At 40.6% G+C, this 24,413-nt stretch overlaps 1 protein-coding gene across 1 annotated transcript in view; it reads left to right on the plus strand.

Moving 5' to 3' along the window:
• The first annotated feature begins 1,333 nt into the window (after positions 1-1,333).
• Positions 1,334-24,413, plus strand: part of Crispld1 (cysteine rich secretory protein LCCL domain containing 1) — a 35,625-nt gene continuing 12,545 nt past the window's right edge. Inside the window, exons 1-8 of the mRNA XM_006974728.4 lie at positions 1,334-1,813; positions 2,752-3,071; positions 19,815-19,933; positions 20,234-20,366; positions 21,213-21,328; positions 22,138-22,238; positions 23,813-23,953; positions 24,343-24,403. Of these exons, the coding sequence (XP_006974790.2) occupies positions 2,814-3,071; positions 19,815-19,933; positions 20,234-20,366; positions 21,213-21,328; positions 22,138-22,238; positions 23,813-23,953; positions 24,343-24,403 (929 nt within the window). The 5' untranslated portion in view covers positions 1,334-1,813; positions 2,752-2,813. The remainder of the gene's footprint in view (positions 1,814-2,751; positions 3,072-19,814; positions 19,934-20,233; positions 20,367-21,212; positions 21,329-22,137; positions 22,239-23,812; positions 23,954-24,342; positions 24,404-24,413) is intronic.

Raw genomic sequence — 24,413 nt, forward strand, 5'->3', positions numbered from 1 at the left:
AGCATGGCGACTATTTAAGCCATTCTTTTATTAATATATGATAATTTCCTTACCAAATTTATTTTATTTTCTTTAATCCCAATAAAAGTCTTTTCCAAATATTTCAAATATATGCAGTTACTTTGAACAGGTTTAACTCAATTCCCTGTGTGGTTTTCAATGATGCATAAAGTGTGTGGCATATTCGCCGTCTCCATCTTCAGTAATATCGCCATTCCTTTACAAAGAACTCCTGCGGTGAACTTGCCTATCATTCGCGCCTGCACAAGCCACTCGTCTGAATGCCAGGCATGAGGATCACAGATTATTTTAAACCTACAAATATACAGCCATTTTGTGTTTAAGAGGCTGAAGATAAAAATTGTGAGTCTCCACCAAAGAAAGTTCTACGTGGGCCACTACTTACTCCTCCTGATAGGTCTGTTTCCCATTCTTCCCTGTGCCAGGCAGCAGGGACTCGCCGGGTACAGGGGAGCAGCTAGCTGGGCAGTGAAAAGAGGCAGGTAGTGCCTGGAATGATCTGAGAAGCCCTGCCACAAGGCTTTTATTTGATCTTGTGTGATACTTCAGATACAAAGACAAAGTAAACCTGTTGCGATGAGGACTCACTAAGGAACAGAGACAGAGATGAACTAAATAACCCACTTCAAAATAAAAATGCACATGTACAACACTGTTCTCAGTAGGGCGACATGTTATAAATTTAAAATTAAATTCCTACTTTAGGTTGCAACATGTCTGTCCTGGGACTGAGACTTGAACTCCTGTTAATCTATCCAAGATAAATTTAAGGACCCTCTCTTATTTTCACAAATGCCAAGTGCTGTGATCTCTTTTGAGAAGTCAATGTTGCACGTTTTATGACTGGAGTAGAGGTCTCAACTGTCAGGCAATATCTGCCTCAATAGTCTTCCGAAACCCTTCTGCATCTGGTCCTCATTAAGGCTTAGAAGCCAAAGAATGATTTCTCCCTTCTAGAAACTAGGGCCTAGAGACCTATGGGTCCCCATCAGAGAAAATGAAAAAACATGTTTTCCCTTCATCCCGCCCCCTAGATCTCCTTTTGTGTATACAACACTGAAGGTTCTGAGCGCATCTCCATGCCCACCCACCAGCTCCTTTGCAGCCAAGCTATTAAGGAATCTTAGTGCCTCATCAGAGGGGAAGAAGGGGGAGGGTTCCCGATGGCAGATGAGCTGAGAGGGGCGGGAGAAGTTCGGGGCTCTCCACCCCCCCAGGGTCCAGACCATCCCCGCCCCTGTCGCAGAGGCTCAGAGCACGCCCACGAAAGCTCCTGGCTTGCTGCTGTCGACTCTCTCGTGGGCCTCGGGCCAGGACTGGGTGGAGGTGGAGGTGGGGGTGGGCAAGGAGGGCTCTGGCGTCACGTGCCTGCGCAGGGACCTCAATAAATGCCCGCGAGCGCTGGGGAGCGGCGGAAGCGCCTGGCGCCGGGGCTCTGCACGCTGAGACTGCACCGGGCTGAAGCTCGAGGTCGCCGCGGAGCCTTCCCCTTGCTCCACCCCTCCTCCAGCATCGACGGCCCCGGGACACAGGGGGCCCCACTCTGCCCAGAGAGCTGCGTTCCGCGGCCCCTCTGCTATCTAACTTCGGGGCCTGCGTCCGCTGCTCCTCCCAGGTTTGCGAGGAGTCGCGGAGGTAGGGACTTCAGCCAGCTCAGAGTCCCTCGGTGGCCCGGTCCCTCCCTTCCCATCGCCGTGTCTGTGCCGTCCTGTGTGGAGAGGCTGGGGGCAGCTGCGGAGACCCGCCGTCCTGCTCGGCTCAGCTCTCGCGCGGGGAACATCACACTGGAGAGGTAAGGGCGACTCACAAGCTGCATCCAGAGAGGTCCAGATGCCAGGTTTTCCCAGCTCCCCTTTTGGAAACACGATCTAGGAAAAACACCAACTTGGAGAGAGAGGTCTGGCCCAGACAGGGTAGGTGGGTTGCAGGGCAGGAACCTGCGGCTACAGAGATGAGCCTGACTTAGTTCATACAAGTGACTTCTTTGGTTTCACGCTGTCCTGGGCGCGCCCTCTCTGCCCGGTTCTGAGAACCGCGGGCTCCTGCTGTGTGTGAGCGGCTTGCTCTCAAGTTCTCCCGGAGCATTCTTGGTGGGGTCTGGTTCACAAGTTGGGCACAAACTTTGCAGAAAACATAACTGATTTCTTCATCTGCGGGTGGGTCAAAGAAAAGTTGCTCCAGGGACCCGAGCCATTCATTCGCAGTGATTCACCGGGCCCTCTCCAGGTACCCATGGGTGCAGGCATGGATAGTGTAAGAATCCGCTCGCAATTTCAGAACATTATGGACATTATGAATAGCTATGAACCACAAATGAGATACTGAGTTATTGTGCCTTAAATTAAAAAAAAAAAAAAAAAAAAAAAAAAAAAAAAAAAAAAAAAAAAAAGAAAAAGAAAAACTCTTGAAAGTTTCTACAGAAAATATAAACCTTAGACAAAAATAAAACACTGTACCAATTGTATTCTTTGAAGGCTAAATGTAATCTGTTATTTAAAACCTTGTAATTCAGAAATTATTCTCAAGCTTTGAGCTTCCTGGCTACTTTCGTCCTTGACTTTTGGCTTCATGGGTAGCTTGGAAAAATATTTTCTGCAAACAGTGCGCTGTGAAAATTCTCTGTGGGGAAATGGGGGCCATAGAAAAGGTGTTTTCAAAAGCTGAGTGGTTACTTGTTGAAGTTTGCTATTAGAAAATAAATTCATCTCAATCACGTGACATGTCTTATAGCCAAAGGGAGTGGAAGAGCCTATCTTGGAGATTTTCCCGGGGAAACCCCGAGGCCATTCATTATGATGTGTACAGCTCCGGAGTGGCTCAGAGTGACCGCACTGCTCTTCGTGGCCAGAGCGGTTCCAGCGATGGTGGTTCCTAACGCCACTTTGTTGGAGAAACTTTTGGAAAAGTACATGGATGAGGATGGTGAATGGTGGACAGCCAAGCAGAGAGGGAAAAGAGCCATCACAGACAATGACATGCAGAGCATCTTGGATCTCCATAACAAACTGAGAAGTCAGGTGTACCCAACGGCTTCTAATATGGAGTACATGGTAAGACATTTTTCACATGGGATATACCAAAGAAATGTTTATTGGTGCATTCAACGCCATAGGTAAATTGCTTCATGCTATTCTTTGATCTATTTATCACATGTTCTGTTTTAATTTTAAATTTTCTTCTAGTATATCCTTATCTGCCCACTCTTTTGTTCATGTTCCTGTTGTTAAGAGCATAAAATTAAGTAACTTCCCACCCACTCGTCCTACTGAGCGTTCTAAAAACCTCTGATCCGATCTGAAGAAAGCTCAACACCCTCCTAAATGGCCTCTGGATTGACTTTCAATTTCTTTTTATTACATATATTTTTGTGTAGGGGGTCCCCATGCCATGATGAAAGGATGTCAGTCATAGGTCAACTTTCAGGAGTCAGTTCGCTCTTTTGGCATGTGAGTCCAGGTCATCAATCTCCAATCATCAGGCTTGGCATTTATTGGCTTAGCCATCTGGCCAGCAGCCCCTGTATTGACTTTCAATTTACTTAGTAGAAAGATTCTGCCACAATGCCTGATAGAACCTTCCTGTAAATGGTGGAGCATTATAAACACCCAAGACTGAGACTTTGTGGAGAGTTTTGTATTGTGGGAGCACAGGTTTGTCCCCAGGTAGACTTCTGTTTCTTGCAAATATGAGAATCACTCTATGGTTGTTTTATGTTAGACTGCTTCGGCCATGGGTTACCTCCATGTATTTATTGTTTGTAAGCTTCAAAGTATAAATACAACTCTAGGCAAAGAATTAAATTCTAAAGGATCATTTTGTCCTTAGTCACCTCATATAAATTAACTGGTTTGGGAAACAAAATTAGTTCTTTAAAATTATTAGCATACCTTACATATTTAAGCAGGCTTTCAAACTGTATTATATTACTCCCGTGAACTCAGAATGCACTGTGTTAGCGAAGTCTGATAGCAAATACTTTGATGACAGCAAAGCGCATTTAATGAACATTCAAAAGCATAGTTCTCCTTTAGACACCGTTGTAGGGTGCAGTAGTGACAGTCATTCCAGACGTCCCTTTTCTCCCTGTGTTTACCTTAGTCCTGATGGATATTCCTTTAGATAAATTTCTAGAAACGTGGCAATTCTAACATTCCATGACCCATTACAAAATAGTGCATTACATTATTTTAACTTTTACTTGAAAATATTTTACCCTAAAGAAAGCAGGCAGCATTCAAGACACCTGATCAGAAACTGGGAATTTGGGCCCATATGGAAGCTAGAAAGAAATTCTGGCATCATCACTGATTGGCTGTGTGAATGGCCACACAGTAATGTGGCTCTGCTTCATGTTCCTTAAGGCCATGCCAGGAGGGGTTGTGATGATTCACTGAGATAGCCTATAGTTTAATTCTTTAAGATACATATTACGAGGCAACAATATGTCATTGAAGAAATAAGTAATGGAATTTTAGGCTTCCTCACACTCTTTACATTTGCCATCTAAAGAGATTGCACCCTCTTCTCAAAATTCCATGCAGGATGTGACAAATCATGCTTATTTTGGAGTGTTTGGGATGAAAATTTCTCTAACTTCATTAGTGAGCCTCCAATGAGATCAAACTGTGGAGCCTCTCTAAGTTGACCACTGTACATTTATTCTATGATGGCTAGCCATGAGTAGCTTTATGTGAGTGTGGTTGTGTGTATGTGGTGTATATGGGTGTACATATACGTGTGTGTGCACATGTATGTTTGTGGGTGCACATGCACTTGTGTGTGCATGCATATGGAGGTCTATCACTCCCTGCCTGAGCATTATTTGAAATAAGGTCTCTCACTGAACCTGGAATTCACTAAATTAGTAAGACTAGGTGGCCGATGAGATCCATGGGTCCTCCGATCCGTGCTTCTCCAGTGTTCGCATTACAGATTGACACCACTTGGCCGGACTCAGGAGTGTGCCTCACTCAAGGGAGTGCTGAGGATGTAACCAGGTGCTTGTGTTCTGTGGTAAGCACTTTGTGGATTGAACCATCTCTCTAGTCCCTCCACTAACTTTTTATTTAAAATAAAGAAGAACTTGGGGCTTCAGTCTCACGAAAGGGAATGTGAGGATCTCTGTATGTGATTTAATATGCAAATCATGAAAAATATTCTGTGACTATTTTTTCCCTATGTCTACTTACAAAATAAAAACAAAAACCCGCCGGGCGGTGGTGGCGCACGCCTTTAATCCCAGCACTCGGGAGGCAGAGCCAGGTGGATCTCTGTGAGTTCGAGGCCAGTCTGGTCTACAAAGTGAGTTCCAGGAAAGGCGCAAAGCTACACAGAGAAACCCTGTCTCGAAAAACCAAAAAAAAAAAAAAAAAAAAAAAAAACAACAAAAACCCAACAATAACTACCCAGAGTATGTTTGATGTCTAGCTTGGGATGTTTATTTGGGTTTCATTTTTGTTTCATTGGTTTCTTTCTATCCTTGAAATGTAGATCGAGAAAGCAGCCAGGGTTTATGTTGTGTTGCCCTGAGATACTATTAACATTGGAGCTGTGTGCTGGCTTTAACCAGACTGTAGAGCTCTGTGCTCCACTGTAATACTGAGAGATGTTAATTTTCAAATACACACTGAAGGGGTATTACAAAGTGATTATTGGGAATATTATTGACTTTATGAATTTCATAGGAATGAAAGTGCAGATACTGATCAGTCATTTAGAATATAGTTAGCTCAATGATTTAAAACTATTTTAAGAAGTAAAGCTTAAATCTAAAAGTTGGCCGTAGAACCATTTTCTGTGTAACTTTAAATGTCCACTTACACTCTATATGTCTTTTCAGATTAACTGCTGAGATAGCCAATCTCCTTATTTATAATTGTTTCCTATTTCAGTCCTACAATAGCAGGGTCACACACTGACTCTCTAAGGTCATGTCCCCACTCCTACCCTATCCTTACTTCACTTGTAAGTTAAAACCCTCCTGTTGAAAGCGATGACTTTTCTTGAAGAGCTTATAATTTGACAGAGGAAAAAGAATAGATAGCCTTGAAATCCTCACATATATGGGATCACAAAATTCTTTGATCATGCCTATGAGTGATGCCAAGGGAACTGAGGGAAATGAATGGTCCTTGTGAGAGCTTTTCAAAAGTAACTTTGAGGTGCTTGCTGTTTATTCATGGTGATCAACACCACTAACTGAAGGCAAGAGCAGATAGCAGTGTCAGTCTCTGTCAGCCTGCTTTGGGAGAATCAGACTAAGTAAGTTCAAGCACAGAGCTGGGGAAGAATCTAGAACCATAGAAATGATGTCAGAAACTAGAAACCCTAGGGAGAGTGATTTTCTACCTTTGGTTTAGAGAGAGTTGAGAATTGAGCCGTAGGCATCAAATGAAGGGACAAGGGATTACCAAGTGAAAACACTGGCTTTGGATGTATACAGCAGCAGGCTCACATCTTGTCCCTGCTGCTTACTGGAATGTGAACTCTGATCCTTTGCTGCCCTTCTGGGCCCTGGCTACGTTAGTGGTAAAGCTGGTGGAAAAATACAAAGCCCAGAGGTTACATTGAAGTGAGATGTTTGACTCTGTGGAATGGACATGCCTTCTTCCAGCCTGCTGTCATATGGGTTTATGACTCCGTGGTAGAGTTTGGTCATCTAAATTCTTCTTTTCTTCAACATTGAAAATGTCTTCATAGTATAGTTGGTCATCTTCACTTCAACACTGAAAATGTCTTCTCTGGGTTTTGCTTTATCAATTCCATTTAAATACCATCAGGCTTCCATGGCTCTGCCTTCCATACTTCCATCTGGGAACCCTCTCTGCATTTCCTTCATGTGTTTCCTAGTATGCGTGGGGTGGTCTCCATGTAGAGCCATTCCACAGTAACTTCCAAAGAAAGTCAAAGGCCCTATGGCATCTGTTCGGCCTCTCCAGGAAACAGACAAGTAATTGTATTCATCTTCAAGTCCACATACCTGGTTTCCTACCCACACCCGTATATAAATACACATCTGCTAACCCAGGTCATGACATTTGTCTCACGAATCTCGTTAAGCCCATCTCTTCCAGTTCATTCTCACCTTTGTTCCTCAGCTCAAACCTGCCTTGGCAGCACAGCATCCCCTTTAGCAGGCTGCGTGAATTCCTTCTTGTTTTATAGCTCAGGTCACCCTCCTCACAGCTGGTAAAGCTGACTTTCTCCTCAGCTTGGCTGTGTTGGCCACTCAGTTGAACAAAAGTTCATTGGACTCCTCCATGGTTCACAAGTATCTAGAGTTAACTCAGGAAAGGAAGAACCCATAGTGTGTACCAAGGTCCTCAGCTACATGTGTTCACACTGGCACACTTGCTGTTCTTTTTTTAAATTTAAATTTTATTTTATAATTTAATTTAATTTTACGTATCAGCCACGATTCCCTTGTTCTCTCACCTCCCGCCCCCCCCATCTTCCTCCCCCAGCCCATCCCCATTCCTATCTCCTCCAGGGCAAAGACTCCCCTGGGGATTGAGTTCACACATGAACTATGAACCAATAGCTGAGGAGCCCCCAACTGGATCAGGCCCTCTGGATAAGTGAGACAGTTGATTAGCTTGATCTGTTTGGGAGGCATCCAGGCACTGGGACCAGGACCTGTCCTCAGTGCATGAGCTGGCTGTTTGGAACCTGGGGCTTATACAGGGACACTTGCTGTTCTTAACCAAGGACATGCTTCTGTGGCTTCTTTCCCTGTTTGGTATCATCCACATTTTTATGCCTGAGTCCACCTCTTCCTATCAGACTCCTGTTTATCCCTCAAAACTGAGCTCAGATACCATCCTTCTTATCCCTTGTCTAAAGCATTTTCTGATGTGTAGCCAGAAGTTCCTCTGGTCCTGCCTAGCTCCTCAGTAGGAACGAATCTCTTGTACCTGTCTCCCTCAGCCTCTTGGTTCCAAGTAAACACACAGAGGCTCATATTATTTATAAACTGAAGAGCTAGCTAGCCAGAAGCTCTTTCATCTTAAAATAGCCCATTCCTGTTAATCTATGCATTGCCACTCGGCTGCTGGCATCTCATTCCTTTGGCGGCAGGCTGGCATCTCCCTCTGACTCCATCCTTCTTTGAGTCGTCTTCAGTCTGAATGTATCATCTAACCTATTTCTGCCCTGCCATAGGCCAATGCAGCTTTATTTATCAACCAATCAGAGCAACACACATTCACAGTGTACAGAAAGACATCCCATAACACTTCCCCTTTTCTGTCTAATCAAAAAGGAAGATTTCAACTTTAACAAAGTAGTACTACATATAATAGAATAGTTGTCAAGCAAGAATTACAGTTACAATATCTAGTCGATTTGTATTTGGCAAAGTTAAATAAAATATTCTATCATCTGTCCTATATTTGTGAGTCTAAAGTTTCATATCTAATTTATCTATAATCATAACCTAGGAAAAATGTAATTGTAACTATCTAGTCTTCAACTACATTAAAGACCTCAGAAGGATATAATATTACCTAAATAAACAGGAAGTACATTGTAAGCAAGAAATGACAGAGACTGCTGGCTCCCTGGACAGTCATCCAAAGTTCCTATCCAACATTGACGCATCCATCTTCAGCCTATAGGCTTAGGATCTCTCAGTACCTCTCCCTATGTCCTGCAGAATGTCTGGCAGTCTCCTCTGTGAAGCAGGAACCTAAAGGACCATCTTGCCTTGTTTTAGTAAAACACAGTGGTCATTTTCCAATGAGTCCTGTATGTCCAGTTTATACGATATCCTGTCAAGCAGTTGAAGCAAGGGTACTTTTTTGCCTAGTGGCTAACTTTTGCCACAAAAAAGCGAACTCCATTAATGGGTTTCTTCGATGCTCATCATCCTCCTTGAAGTAATTGGTGTTGCTAGGAGCAGACGTGTTTAATTGTCCAGAAACATTTTAAATGCCATATTCTGTAGGTCTTTGAAGTGTTTGAAGGTTACTTACCTAATTGAAATATATCTATGTATACCTAGAAAACTAACATGACTATAAGTTTGATTATCATAGATGACTAATTATTAATCTGTATTTCCTAATTATACACTACAATTTTAAATGAGTTGCATCAACATAATACCTTAAACAAGAGTAGAAATATATATACACTATAACAGAATTAACTTTAAATTGTAGCAATAAACTAAAATCCATAGCAATGTAAAGCATTTCAAACCAATTGTTGCTCTTTAAAAGTAGATTCAATAATCTACCCTTTCATTCTATCATATTTATATCACCAGTGGGCCCATTCCACTGACCCATTCTAAAGTACATCATTGCACCTTGTTTATACTAAAGTTTCAGTGAAATATATGCATGTCTTATTTTCTTTCTAAGACTTTGACTTCCTAGAAAGGTAAGGATTATACCATATTTCTCTTTATGACTCAGTGCCCACTGCAGTAAAAGAATTGCCTATGCAGTAAATGTTTGTGGTTGGAGATTATTAAATTCTAAACTATATGTGGTAAATGAAGGCATAGGAGGAAGAATGAAAACAATAATATCTGAGACAACTGTGGAGAACACACATAAATTAAATTAAATTAAATTAAATTAAATATTCTCTCTCAAATAGAAGATCTTTATCTAGGCCTTTAGAGAGAAAAGGCAGAGAAAAGGTAGTGGGGATTTACTACTATCCACAAATTGCCTCGTGTGGCTGAGAGTGTGTGCTTGGGAAGCGGTATGGAAAACGAAGACAGAGATTTAATTGGGAGGATGTTATGGGTCACCTTTAGTCAGTGTAAAAAGCCATTTGAGCATTTGAATAGAAGACAAACTGATTTTAGGATTGTTCCAGGCTCCACTGGAAATGGCGTGTAGGTGGTTGGAACTCAACTGTGTGCATCAATGTGATGATGCAGCAGCAGCTGTCCAGTCGACAGTGGCCAGGGGTGGCCTGCAGTGGGGAGGGGCGAGAAGTGGCAGGAATATGAATGTTACCTCCTGGCAATTCATTTATCCTGAAAAATTCAAAGAAGTTTTGTTCCAAGACACATAAAGTTGACTTGGCTAGCAGGCAGCCAGCAGACGGAATTCCCTCTCTTGGTGAAAGATCTATCTGTCCAAACTGTGATGCAGAATTTTGAAAATTAGTGGCAGTTTCCACTCTGGTTTGCATATGAATGGAAAACATTATGCATCCTACAAACTTGAAAGGACTTTCAGAAAGAACAATGTAAAAATTCTAGAAATCACTGATTACATGCTATTCAACACAATTCTATGATTAAAGGAGGCAGAATCCACACTCTAGGCTTTTTTTTTTCTTCCAGAACAGAATAGTTAGTTGTTTTCCTACCTGGTCTGACCTCCTCTCTCCAAATCCAAAGTTGTCTCTTACTCTCTCTGTAATAGAAGATGAAAACTTTAGTGTGATATGCACAGCAGCACAGAGGCCAATTTCTGTTCAGATCGTCATTGTGCTATCATGGGTGGTTCATTTGAGCTCATTTTTTAAAAAGCAGTATTGTTGCTTTGCATGTGGCAAATGGCTATGTGTCCTTGAGGGACTGACATCATTGAAGGTACCATTTTCTAAAATGGGGAATAGTTTGTTTAGAACAGCTTTTGTTATAGGAAGCTGGAGCTCAGTGTTGGACATTATGTAGATATCCAAGTGAATTTATTAGAATGTGGTTAAGGTGTACAGCAGTAGATGAATGATATCCAGTTATGGCTCATGAGCATTCAGACAGTAAAGTCAGGAAGAGAGCTCAGATCTCCATAGATAGAGACATTCAAGACATGAGCTCTTGACCTCTTCTGAAGATGGGAGGTGTGGATAGTGTGAAGGAACTGCAAAGAAAATGGGGAGTTAGGAACTGAGATAGGAGCAATGAGGATGGGTTGTGTCAAATACTAACTGGAGAACAGCAGAAAGGTAAGGAACTTGTAAATGATACTTTAAGAACTCTAAGGCAGTGAGAACAAGGATGCTTTATGATGTATTTGATTGTGTGGGAGCCACTAGAAATTTGAGATGTTCCAAGGCTGGTTCAAAGAAGAATTAGATAGAAGAAAGTAGCATGTCTTTTCATTTTTTTCCAAATCAGCAGCATTTTATATAGGCTGGTACTATTCACAGTGCTAAATCTTTTCATGCCAAAAGTTTTCAATTTCAATTAGAGATCACTTCTCAAACCCAGTGACAGTTTATAAGAAAATGCAATATCTTTGCATATTCAGCTGTTTTTATTGTATACCTTCATGAAAAATTGAAAAATATTCATGTATACAAATATAATCACAGTCAAAAATGATGCCGAAGGGGAAACGGGACAAGGTGAAGAGGAAATCATAAGGTCTTTGGGGACAAGACTGAATTTGAGCTGCCATGTCATCCTTAATTCCATTTAGTGTTCAGTGAAGAGATGGGGCTTGAGATAAAAATAAGGGAATGGTTGTAGATATTGTCAGGAGTTATCTCTGTGTGAAACAGCTTGAGTCCAAGGGAAGATTGTTATGGACATCTTTGTCCCATGAATGCTTTGGGTTGAGCCTGAAACACAGCACAGGGCTGTTAAACCAACAGGAAAGGGCCGCCAGGAGCTGGGTGCAAGGACTCAGCCAGAGTGGAGGGACAGATGGCATCCTCAGCTGTCGCTTAAGGCAGGAGGAGAGGGCAAAGAAGGCAACATTCTTTCAGTGTTGTTGAGAAGAAGACAAATCAACAGTGGCTCCCTCAGCATGCCAACCATTGGTCGCATTCGGTAAAAGAATGTCCGCAGTGAGGTGTGCCCAGAAGCCTCATAGAAGAGCTGAGAAAAGGGAGCTGAGCAGATGGTGACGTCACCTCAACTCTTGAGATGTTGCTGTGAAGACCAGAGAAATGGGAGGGGCGACTAATGGGGACGACGGCAAAGATGTTGCTCTTCATTTGAAGAGAAAATGTGATCACATTAAGGGAAGGACCTTGCGTAGGAGGGAGGAAGCATCGCCCCCACAACGTCAGTTCGTTTGTTCCAGCAGCAGCTCAGAGGCCACAAGTGTGTAAACAGTTGGGTTCATTTGATAAAGAAACGAGATTCAGCTGAGTCTGAGCAGACCAGGATGAAGAGGGTGTGATGGAGAGCGGACATTGTGACATAGCATCTTTGGCTCTTCTTTGCAAGGGGCTTGGTGGAGTCGAATGCAGGTGGGATTTGAGTTACTGCAAGCTCACTTGTTTCACACTGCTCAGAGTTCAGGGGTGGGACCACAGCCTGGTGTGGCCTGGGTTGGGGATGCAGAGCTATATTGGAATACACAGTCACCATGGACAAGGAGTTGGCTTGGGATAGAAAATATATATATTCTCTGACTACTCTTTGTCTTCCACTGATTAGAGATGGCCAAAATCTAAGGGACAAACAGCTAAGTGTGAGTTGAGCCTTGAAGCACAGAACATAGCAGTATCTGAGATGGCTGTGCAGAGATAAATGAAGACTGCTTATCATAATTGTTCTCAGATGATCAAATAGAGAAATACTTGAAAGCCATTATATATACCACAATATATAAATATGAAATATATATTCATATGTTTGTGTGCATATATTCATACTCATACATATAAAGTATCATAGTCCTTGTTTATTATCATTTATTATTTAACTCTTCAGGGAAAATTATTCCTCAGCAGTCCCTAGAAGTCTCATAGAAAATGTTCTGCCTATCAAACTGGTTTTAACCGCCCTAGTAATCAAGGAAAACAGAGAATATAGGATTTATGTAGCTCCCACTAGCTGGAAAGATACCAATTTATCACTTTGGGGAAGAATTATTAATACAGATAGCATAGACTATGAAGATAGCAGTTTTGTTGAAAGTATGTAAACTTGCATTTGAATGATTCTAATATCAGTCTTTGATTTAAATGGAAGGGTTTTTTTTTTGGGGGGGGGTAAATTGTGGTTTCAGTTTCTTTTTTTCTATATGCTTCCTTTCACCATTTTATTCAAGAAGGAGCTTTTCATTTTCAGTCTTTAAAAAAAATAAATAAGACACTTCCAAGTACAGCAAATAGAAACAATAAGCTTTTCATTCACCTTCAAAAATCTAAGATACTGCTATTTACTACTGTTTGATTGTGAAATGCCCCGCCCCCAGGATCATGTGTTTGAGCAGTTGGCCATCAGTTGATGGTCCTGTTCTGGGAGTTTATAAGGTCTTCATCACAGTCACATGGAGGCCAGCTGGTACAGAGAGGCCATTAGGGATGGGACTTGAAGGCCATGCCAACCAACTTCAGCTTCCGATCTGACTCATTGCAGCCTAGCTGCTGCCACACAAAGAGCTGTTGCTTTCTGGTCACTTTGCCACAGATGAAACTGCTCCACCATACCTTCCCTGTTACAGTGGGCTATATTCCTCAGAAATCTAACCCAAAACAGAGCTAGCCTTCTTGACATTGTTTCTGACAGATTCTTTGGTCCCAATGATGAGCAAAGTAACTAATACAACATGTAAATATAAAATCTTCATATGTAATTAGATATTGTAATTTATCTTGAGGATTTTTTCCTCATTTTTTAGGTTTGACTTTCTAAAATTTATTGGGCTATAAATAAACCTAGTGAAGAAATTTTCACAAATTGATCCCATACTCACAGATCAAGATGTAGAGGGCTAATCAGTTAGACTGTTGTTTTTGTTAAAGTGTGCAATTTGTGTTTATATGCAAGTGTGTGTATGCAAGTGCATGTGTGGGCTGGAGGTCAACATTGGGTGTCTTTATCAATCATAGCCTGTGCATCTCATTTTTGAGACAAAGTTTTAATGTCTCTTGAACTCACCGATTCTCCTAGAATGGCAACCAGCAAGCTGCAGGGATCTTCTCTTTCCATCTTCCCAGCACTGGGATTACATGTGCCTGTGTTCCTAGGTTTTCATGTGCGTTGTGGGATCTGAATGAAGTTCTCGTATTTAAGTAGTAAATGCTTTAACATACCTAACACATGCTTTACCCCAGATTGCACTTTTTCAATTACTCAGAGATTTTCCTAATTACTATGGCCTCCTGAAATATCTAGAAGGCATTTTTAAACATTAAACTACTCTTTTCTTTTTAAAAAAGACTTTTGAAAAAATTTTTATGCGTATGGGTGTTCTGCCCGTGCGCCACCTGCATGCAGTGTCTCCAGAGACCAGTGAGGGTGTTCAGTCCCCTGGAACTGGAGTTAGAGATAGCTGTTCACTAATATGAGGTGCTGGGAATTGAACCCCAGGTCCTGTGAAAGTGTAGCCAGTGCTTTTAAGCATCAGGCTATATCTTCAGTCCAAACTCTTTCCCTCTTAATTAAATATCAATAAAAATAATGAAGTCATGATAGTCTGGTTTTCCAGAAAGTCTATAGAAAGGTAACAGCATTCACAAAAAGAATTCAAGTTTGCAGGCTTTCCTTTTGTGTGACACAGGTGCACTATGGTTGCTCTATCAGTTGCACTTAATCCCAGGAATGTTTGAGGCAAGAAACCTGGGCTGTCTGTCTCTGAACCAAGTCCACCTTCAGCAGCATCCTTGGACAGTCAGGTCTCCTCTAAGTCAAGTTATATATTAGGAGACACAAAAAACTCACGAGACATGCAAAGCAGGGTTCTGCTTTTAAAATTCTCATCTGGAAATTAAAATTCAGAACAATGGAGACAGAGAAAGAAGAAAATATAACAATTGATAAAATATGTGTTTAAACATATCGAGAGGGTGGTCATTCAAGATTGTTGGAATGAACATTTCTTGAGGGATGTTCGGAGTAATTAAGGACAAGAAAAAAGAATGACCAGCCCTCTTGGAGAAACACTAATGAATTCAGCATCCAAGAAAGATGAATGGACAGGTGTGGACTCTGATGCTTTGTATTCTTATTGGTCCTGACTCCAGGTGTTGGACATGTCAGAACTTCTCTCCCGTACAACTGAGTTGTCTTTTGCATTTTGACAAGAAGCCCCTTAAACATGTAAAAGTTTGGTAGTGTAAGTTGTAGAGGGCCAGCAAGGAGGAAAGTCGGGCTATAAAGGCCTTGACAGTGACATGAGATTAATGAGTACAAATTCTGTAGAAAAATGTAGGAATGGTATCAGATTAATATCTGCTCTACCCTACTAGGACAGTCTGTCCTGTCTCATGCATCTCTTTGATGCTGAACATGGTACTCGTGTAATGTCAGACCACTGAAGTTGTCTGTTGAGTTTATCTGCATCCTAAACTTCCATTTCAGAAATTAAACTTAATAAAACGGAAAGACAGTATTCTAAATGGTTAGTTTGCTGCTTTCTGTAATGGTATCAAGGCTTTGTGTGAAAATAGATTTTGAAGGAAGCCCGCCTCTCATCTCTGTGGTTTCCAGGAAACCTGAATCAGAACATTTATTGCCTTAGGGTAATGCTGCTTTCTCAGTCTCTGCAGCCTCTGAGACTCCTGAGTTCCCTCTCACTACAGAGTCCTTGAGAACAAATAAAGCAGAGTCCTTAAAACCTGAAATCATGCCCAAACTGGACGGAATGTGTTACAGCTCTCTCCCATAGGATGTGTGTGTGTGTGTGTGTGTGTGTGTGTGTGTGTGTGTGTGTGTGTGTGTGTTATATGTAGTTGGGAAATAACCATGTTTTTCTTTTCAACATACCTCATGCACTCATTTTATGAAGAAATGATAATTTTAGTATAGGCTGACTTCAAATTACTGCTGGGTGAATAGTTCAGAGGAAGAAAAAAAAAACCTCTTAAGCCATCTTGATTTGATTTACAACCAAAATTTAAATAGAAATGTGTAGAGTCCAACCTATATTTATATAGCATGGGTATAAATTATTGGCAATCTTAAAGCCTGAAATATTATGTTGTAGAATGAAAATGCACATGTACCAAAAAGCACACATATATGCACTATGCTGTCATTAGGCCTTTGTAATCATTCATCCACGACAGCTATATTTTCAGCACTTTATTGTGGAAAATTTTTAAAATTTACATTGTTTGTCTTGACCTAGACACTTAGGCATGATTAAATTAGATAATCACTTTCAATGATTACAAATTAATATTTATAGAATATTGATTTAAAGTTAAATTTAGTTACATGATTCTCTGCTGTAGTCCTTACAGTCCAAAATGATTTTATGAATAGATTTATATACATATGATTATAAATGAATTCTGTTGACTCTTTTCTCATATTTTCAATGGGTTATAAAAATACTTGATGCTTTTAAAATAAGCTGTTTCTTCTTTTTGAAATTATAAAGTGATCACACATTTCCCCACTTCACTTTCCTATCTCCAAGCTCTCCCATATACTCCTCCTTGCTCAAGTCCTTTTCAAATTCACGGCCTCTTTTTTTCACTAATTGTTGTTTTATATATATATATATATATATATATATATATATATATATATATATATGTGTGTGTGTGTGTGTGTGTGTGTGTGTGTGTGTGTGTATGGATCCGTATGAGTTATCCACAGTATGTACTGAGTTACTTTGTATTTCATCTGACAGATTTTTATGGTTAAGGAAGGTTAGTCTATCATGTTTGAGCATGTTTTAAATTTTATTTCACTTTCTGTGTAACAGATATAAACACTGTTTTGGAAAACACAGATTTATGAGTTAGTAGCAATTGCATATCCTCTCTCAAAAGTTCCAGTTTCTATGGAAAACCTCGCAGCCCAGAGTATACAGTCAAGTGCAAAGCAAGAAGAAACTGGCTTTCAGTAGTCTCCAGGACTTTCCTGTGGGCTCACCTGGGTGGTCCTTAGGAGAGGGTGGTGGGTGTGAAGCTCTCACTTATTTACTGGACCGGGGCCACCATCACCTGAGGGTCTGTACTCTCTCTGGTCTCAAGCCTGGGCCAAGAACTCTCACAGCTGCTGCTCCCTCTGTGTGGTCCCTCCACAGTGTCCTTCCCGCCAATTTTCCTCTGTGGTTGGCTGCATAATGTGTTGGCTCTAGGTAGTCAAGATGTATCTGAAAAGAACCGAATAGAAGCTCTGTTTCATAACCTAGCCTCAGAATTCTCAGGGCCTCATTCCATTTGTTAGAAGTGAGTCACCATGGCTCTGATTGAAGGCAGGGAGGCAGGCATTCTACAATACATTGCATAGGATGAGTACTTAAAAATCAGCACATGCTCTGTGTGTGCTTTTGCTCTTGTTTCTGAATCTCTTTTAGCATGAGGTTGGCCTCCTGGGAAACATGTGGATTGGTGTGGATTTGTAATGTGATTTAACGCACTGTGGGAAACCCAAGTTTTAAGATTGGAGACAAAACGTTTTTGTCTCTTAAGGACACTCTACATTCCTGATGACTCTGCCTGAAAATCGGATTGCTTTGGGAAAGTGATTATTTTTTCAAATTTTCTGGGTACAAAAGGAAGACAGCATTTTGCCCATGAATAAAATATCCATTCATATTTCTTGTGTAAATTTTTGTTGAATAGGCAATAACAGTGACTTGAATATTTTGTATAGTAAATTAAAATGTGTTATTTAACTTAAACAAATAATGAAATTAATTAATAGCTTACTTATATCTGCAAATAAAGTACTTACCTGATAAATATTTATTGGCAGCATATACTTCTGATGTCTATGGTAATTTGGAGTATTTGATATCAATCCAGAGTAAAAAATAAAGTTTTTACTGAAAACCAAGTATTGTTTACCTCTCTTTAGTTTTTAGTTGGATGTAGAAATGTTTTTGTATTTTGGGTAAATGATAAAGATATTGTATATTAAGAATATACTTATCTAATGTAAAATTTTACTTTGTGACTGTGAAAGTATTTTCCATATTTCAAACCCACAATTGAAAAGGAAGAAATACTCACATATGAAAAATATATAATTCATATAAAAATTATATGAATAATACAGTTCCATCCCTGTATGTGTTTGTGCATGTGTGTCTGTGAGTGTGTATGAATGTGTATGTGTATATATGAATGTGTGTGCATGAGTATACATGTTTGTACTTATACATGTGCATGCATACCTATGTTCATCAGTGTGTGCATGTATATGTGTGTGTGTATGAATGTGTATGTATATATATGAGTGTGTGCACAAGAGTATACATGTTTGTGCTTATGCGTGTGAATGCACAGCTGTGTTTGTGAGTGTGTATGTGTGTGTGTGAGTGTGTGTGTGAGTGTGTAGGGCCAAGGGATTTTTCATGGGACCTTTTAGCTGTGGTCATATTATGGTTCTTTCAGCTTCTAAATCACAGGAAGCAGACAAGTTTCCTTGGACCCTGGTCCCTACCTTTCTTAGCTTCTCCATTAACTCTTCTAAAATGGTGGGGAAGTCAACATGCTTGAGTTTTCTAGCCTCTATGGCCAGATTTCTCCATCACTGATCTGGACTTGATCTTATCCATGTATTGCTACTTAGCCAACCTTCTGTCTTGTTCTCTTTGTGCCATCTTTGCCTGTCTACTCCTGAAATCTCCTTGGTCTTTTTGTAGTTGAATTCACCATTAGCTATCTTTTAGCCTTTATGATTTATTTTTCTTGGCTTTTAAAAAATACCATCTCATTGTTTTTTCCCAGTTTTAATAATTCGAGAATTCTTTATCACTCTCATTGTTCTATGTCGTTATTAACATCTGTATTTTTCATTAGATCTACCTATGTGTGTTCTTACACTCTATTTGGTGTGCACATTGCAGTCTTGTGCAGTTCCACCAGAGGAACACACAGACACATGGCTGTGATCTCCTTTATGCCTTGGTGGTAGCCGCATTGCTCTGCCATTTCTTTTCCCTGTCCTCTTACCCTCAGTTACCAGTCGACTTTGAGGTGTCTAAATACCTGTGTAGTGTTTTTTCCTGTCTGCTCTTCTGCAACCCTGTCCCTTAAACTGTTTAAATGTTCCATTCCTGGGAATGTTTTCCTGTCCCTTCGTCATGTGGGGTCCTGTTCTGGAAAGTGACGGAAAGCTCAGTTCTACATGGTTTTGTGATTTTAATATTGTGTGTAGTGCCTGTGTTCTGAATCAGTAACAACTGGGACACTAAATCCAGAACTTGGAAAACTCATTAAATTATCAATTTGTATTTTCTTTATAAATTATTTTGTAAATAAGAATCATGTGTACTCTATTGTAGTCAGTTCCATTATTTTTTTCATGTATCCAACATGTATTTATTTGTCACTGTGTCTATATGACGGACACAGAAAATAGACTAAAGGTCTACCAGTAGAAGTTGAATGATTACCTCCAGGCAATTCATACTCTCGTGGGAGAGGTAGACATATAAATCAACATTGCCATGCCTGCTGATTGTGCCAAACAAAGGAATGTAACAAAGCTCTAAGAGTACCCAGGAGGGCGGAGCTTACTTCTGGGAGATTTGGAGAGGTAACCCGGAAACCATGTTAGGTAATGCAGAATAGAAAGCCAAGAATAGAGTTCTGCCTGGCGAATAACCAAAGGATGCTTAGACCAGGATCAAGCCCTGCAGGTATAACATGCTTTAGGTATGGACACCTTGCACTCGATGCCCGTGGGATTTTGTTGGCCGCATTTTAGGGAGATGAGTCAGGTAAATGCCTATGTGATCACTTTGGCAATTCTAAAAATGTGCAGGCACCTTAGAAGAGGGAAAGATGTAGCCAAGGAAATTGAGTAGGAAGGAAAAGTTCAGGGTAGCAGATGCGGAAAAAACCCAGACCAATGTCTTCACTTAATAAAGAAAGAAGAAAGCAAGAACCCAGTAATTTGTATTTGAAGAAATGTCTGGTGTGCACATTGTATGATTGTGTATGTTCTGTTTTCCCTGCAGACATGGGATGTGGAGCTGGAAAGGTCTGCAGAATCCTGGGCTGAAACATGTTTGTGGGAGCATGGACCAGCAAGCCTGCTGCCCTCCATTGGACAGAATTTGGGAGCACACTGGGGAAGGTAGTGGAAAGCACAGCTTTTTGTTCCTGGAAACACAGATGTCATGAATGAGATGTTTATTAATTTATCACTGCAAACTTTCTAATGTTTGGTACCTAAGAGTCAAGTGCTAATCACAGAACAAAGAAAACTCTAATAACCTACCAGAAGAGTAACCAACGTCCCCGCTTATTTTTGCATTGTTTGTGTATTTGGGATTTGTAGCTTACACGGGAGCTTTCTGTCAAGCCTTGTCAATCTAAGTTGGTTTTACATTTTCTCCAGCTTTTCTTGTTCCCTGTGATTTTTTTCTTCTCCCAGATATCGACCCCCAACATTTCATGTGCAAGCGTGGTATGATGAAGTGAGAGACTTCAGCTACCCGTATGAACATGAGTGCAACCCCTACTGTCCCTTCCGCTGCTCTGGGCCCGTGTGCACACACTACACTCAGGTATGTTTGAGGGAGCTACAGTGGGTCCCTCCAGATGCAGTTACTGTAACTGCAGGAACATATGAGCAGCCGTCTTGGGTGATTTAATGTGATTATTTAAGAAAATCTGTATTATTGTTAATCTTGTGGAATAGACAAAACAATTTCTGTAAGCAATAACATTATCACAGGAGTCCAGTCCAAACACTTCTTTTAAAAGGTTATTTTAATGACTTTACGCAGAAAATATCTTACTATGGCTCCAATAGATAATAGTCAAGGAACAGTTTGCCATCTTCTAAATCAATTGAATGCCAAAAATATACTTTACCATTGACATTTACTATTTACATATGTGCAGAATTTATAATACATGCTTATAAATTGTATATTTTCCGTTCACATTTAGCATTGGGTGTATTTCTAATCTCTAAATGGAACAAAGGAAGGCAGACACAAGGAGACAAGGGTCACTTCTGTCCTGGGTTTCTGAACAGAAGGCCTCTGAACATTGCGCTTTTGCTTCTTGTCTGAGATAGAGAGTTCTGTCACTTTGGTCAGTAAGCGTCTTCATAGAAACATTCATAGCACAAGAGGGAGGTGCAGCCTTGAATTATTTAGTAAGTTTGTGCTTTGACAATGCTGACATTGCATTGCAGAGAGAGCTATTGACCTGCAAATTTCTTTTATAAATTGAATAACAATCCCAAACCCAAAGCTCAGGCAAGATGCTTGTTGGACACTTCTCACTCTCATGTGGATAATCCGTGTTGGCTTCTGCAGTTCCGTTTCTACCCGTGTCTCTTTGACGCACTGATGTCTCATTTCCCATCAGCCCTGCCTGAGCTTCTCTTTTCTCCATCGCAGGTGGTGTGGGCAACCAGCAGCAGGATAGGCTGTGCCATCAATCTGTGCCACAACATGAACATCTGGGGGCAGATATGGCCCAAGGCCGTCTACTTGGTGTGCAATTACTCTCCCAAGTGAGTGGACAAGGCACAGGTGTCTTGGGGGAAGCTTTCTTAATGTGAAAATCGTTTTATGATCCCGATTTTTCTCATTTTTAAGACATATTTGTAGAGTGCATTGCTTCACTCAGTTTATCTCCAATGGCAGTGATTATAGTTGCTCAGTGCGTTAGTCAGTATTTAAAGAGAATGCGAGAATTGAAACCGATATCTTCCATAAAGACATTAAACACTTTTTTTTTTTTGAGACAGGGCATCTCTGTATAGCTTTGGAGCCTTTCCCAGAACTCACTCTGTAGCCCAGGCTGGCCTCGAACTCACAGAGATCCGCCTGCCTCTGCCTCCCAAATGCTAAGAAAGTAAATACATTTTTATATTTTTCAACTTCACTTGTTATGCTGGTCTAGTCTATATTTAGTAATTTTGATGAGAGATTTCCAGCTACACGTTGGTTGAGAAATACATGTATTTTACCTGTGTAAAGAAGACTTGAATGACTATGCTAAAATTTCACAAAACCATTCTGAAAATCAGATTTAAATTATTAGTATATATGAGATGGGTGAATATCTTTCTGAATTCAGTTTTCTGCTAATGTTTGATTTTTTAAATCTTAACAGTATTCATGCCAATTACTTAGAAAGTTTTCAAACTAATGAGATGTTTAACTGTATGTAAACCTAGACCAAAAAGAATTCATACTAAAATATATAAAGGCCTTTATCCTAAGACGCCTGTATCATTACTCCTGAAATGCTATGTGTGATGTTTGCAATGTCTTAGCAATCTATAAGATGTCTTAATGGAGTGGATCATCTCTTTAGGGGAAACTGGTGGGGCCACGCCCCTTACAAGCATGGAAGGCCTTGCTCGGCTTGCCCACCCAGTTTTGGAGGAGGCTGTAGAGAAAACTTGTGCTACAAAGGTCAGTGTTATGTGGTTGTAGTTTCCACTTGAAAACCTCTGTTTATCCAGCTTTGTATCACTCTGTATATTCTTTTTTTCTGGTTTTTCAAGACAGTGTTTGTCTGTGTAGCTTTGGTGCATGTCCTGGATCTTACTCTGAAGACCAGGCTGGCCTTGGAACTCACAGAGATCCACCTGGTTCTGCCTCCCAAGTGCTGGGATTGAAGGTGTGCACCACATTAACCAGGAGTAATAGTACTCACCTTTAATCTCAGCACTAGGAAGGTGGAGGCAGGAGAATCCAGAGTTCCAAGTCATGCTCAGCTGTTGAGCAAATTCAAGGTCAGCCTGGAATAGCTGAAACCATCTTTAAAACATGTTTGCCGGGCAGTGGTGGCGCACGCCTTTAATCCCAGCACTCGGGAGGCAGAGCCAGGCGGATCTCTGTGAGTTCAAGGCCAGCTTGGGCTATCAAGTGAGTTCCAGGAAAGGCGCAAAGCTACACAGAGAAACCCTGTCTCGAAAAACCAAAAAAAAAAAAAAAAAACAAAAACAAAAACAAAAACAAAAAAAACATGTAAACATAAATATAAGGCCCTATTAATAATGCCTGTAGATAAAATGCATATGACAAAGATTTGTGAAAAGTCATGAACTTGAGCATCTGTGTGGTCACATTTTACCTTCTACTTTCTATTTTTTGATTAATAATGAAGATTGATGTGGATCATGAGTGTTGGAAAGAGTTGAACCATGCTCAGTGCTCATGGAAAGACATGTCTTTGCTTTCCTTAGTGACTGAATATTCCTTAATGGTGATGAGCAGACAGGAAACACCCATTGTGCCTTCATATTGTGTTGAATTCCTATCCTGTTTGAATTCCTCTCCACTTTGCAGCATGTCCTCCTTCTGTGATGGTCTTGGTACTCCCCATTCCCAAAGCTACCACCTCTCTGCCCTTCACCAGTGATTGGTGTATTCCTCTTAAACCTGACACTCCTCTGTATTCACACCTTTCTTCTGGGTTCTGAGTTTATGGACACGAATGAAAATAAGTACCTTTTTACACCACCACACTGACGAGTTCTTGAGATAGGCCAAACCAGGGGTGGGCGGAGTTAAAATTCCAAGCTAGAAACTGTTCTCTCTTTAAAGCTAAAATCTTTGCATTTTGAAGTTTATTTTAAAAGAAAAAATCACGGAAATTGATGTTGTAACAGATAACATGGGCATACCTACCCTTTAAGGGGGAAGTGTGCATTTCCTAAGCCCTGACATTACTAGAGAACAAGGTGAGTTTCACGGTGTCTTAATGAAAACAAAACACTGATACCGTACTGGAAGTAGATTAGAAATGATTCTACTGAATGTTAGCTAGCTAAATGCTAACATGAAAACACCCAGGGCTTGAGGCTACAGTGTGAATTTCACTTAAGTGTGGTACACAGAACCATGAACTTGTGTCAAAACCTGTGCCAAAATAGTGCTGAATTTTTGGTTTTAAATTACTTAGCAGGTGTAGAAAAGCATGTATTAGTAACTTGTGCTCACATAAATAAAATCCGTACTTTTCAATCTTTTCCCTCTGACAGAAGGGTCAGACAGGTATTACACCCCTCGTGAAGAAGAAACAAATGAAATTGAGCGGCAGCAATCTCAGGTCCACGACACACATGTTCGGACAAGATCGGATGATAGTAACAGAAATGAAGTCATCAGCACCCAGCAGATGTGTAAGACCTTAACCACATATCGGTCGCTTATACTTTGCATGGATGATAACTGCAGTAGTTTTATTTGCACATTTTCAGAATATAAAAAGCATGCTTCAGCCGGGTGGCGGTGCACACTTTTAATCTTTGCGCTCGGAGGCAGAGGCAGGTGGGTCTCTGAGTTCAAGGCCAGGCTAGTCTACAGAGCGAGTACCAGGATAGCCAGGGCTACACCAAGAAATTCTGTCTCAAAAAAACCAAACCAAATCAACAACAAAAACAACAAAAAAACAAAGCAAAAAAAAAAAAAAAAAAAAAAAAAAACCCTGCATGTTTTCATAATACATAAAACCCATTTTAAAAGCTTTAGAATTATTGAAACTATTTTGGTATTTTTGTTTTCCTTCTAGCTCAGATTGTTTCTTGCGAAGTGAGATTGCGAGACCAGTGTAAAGGGACCACTTGCAACAGGTAGGCATCA

The sequence above is a fragment of the Peromyscus maniculatus genome, chromosome 2, assembly GCF_049852395.1.
Source record: "Peromyscus maniculatus bairdii isolate BWxNUB_F1_BW_parent chromosome 2, HU_Pman_BW_mat_3.1, whole genome shotgun sequence".
Lineage (NCBI taxonomy): Eukaryota > Metazoa > Chordata > Mammalia > Rodentia > Cricetidae > Peromyscus > Peromyscus maniculatus.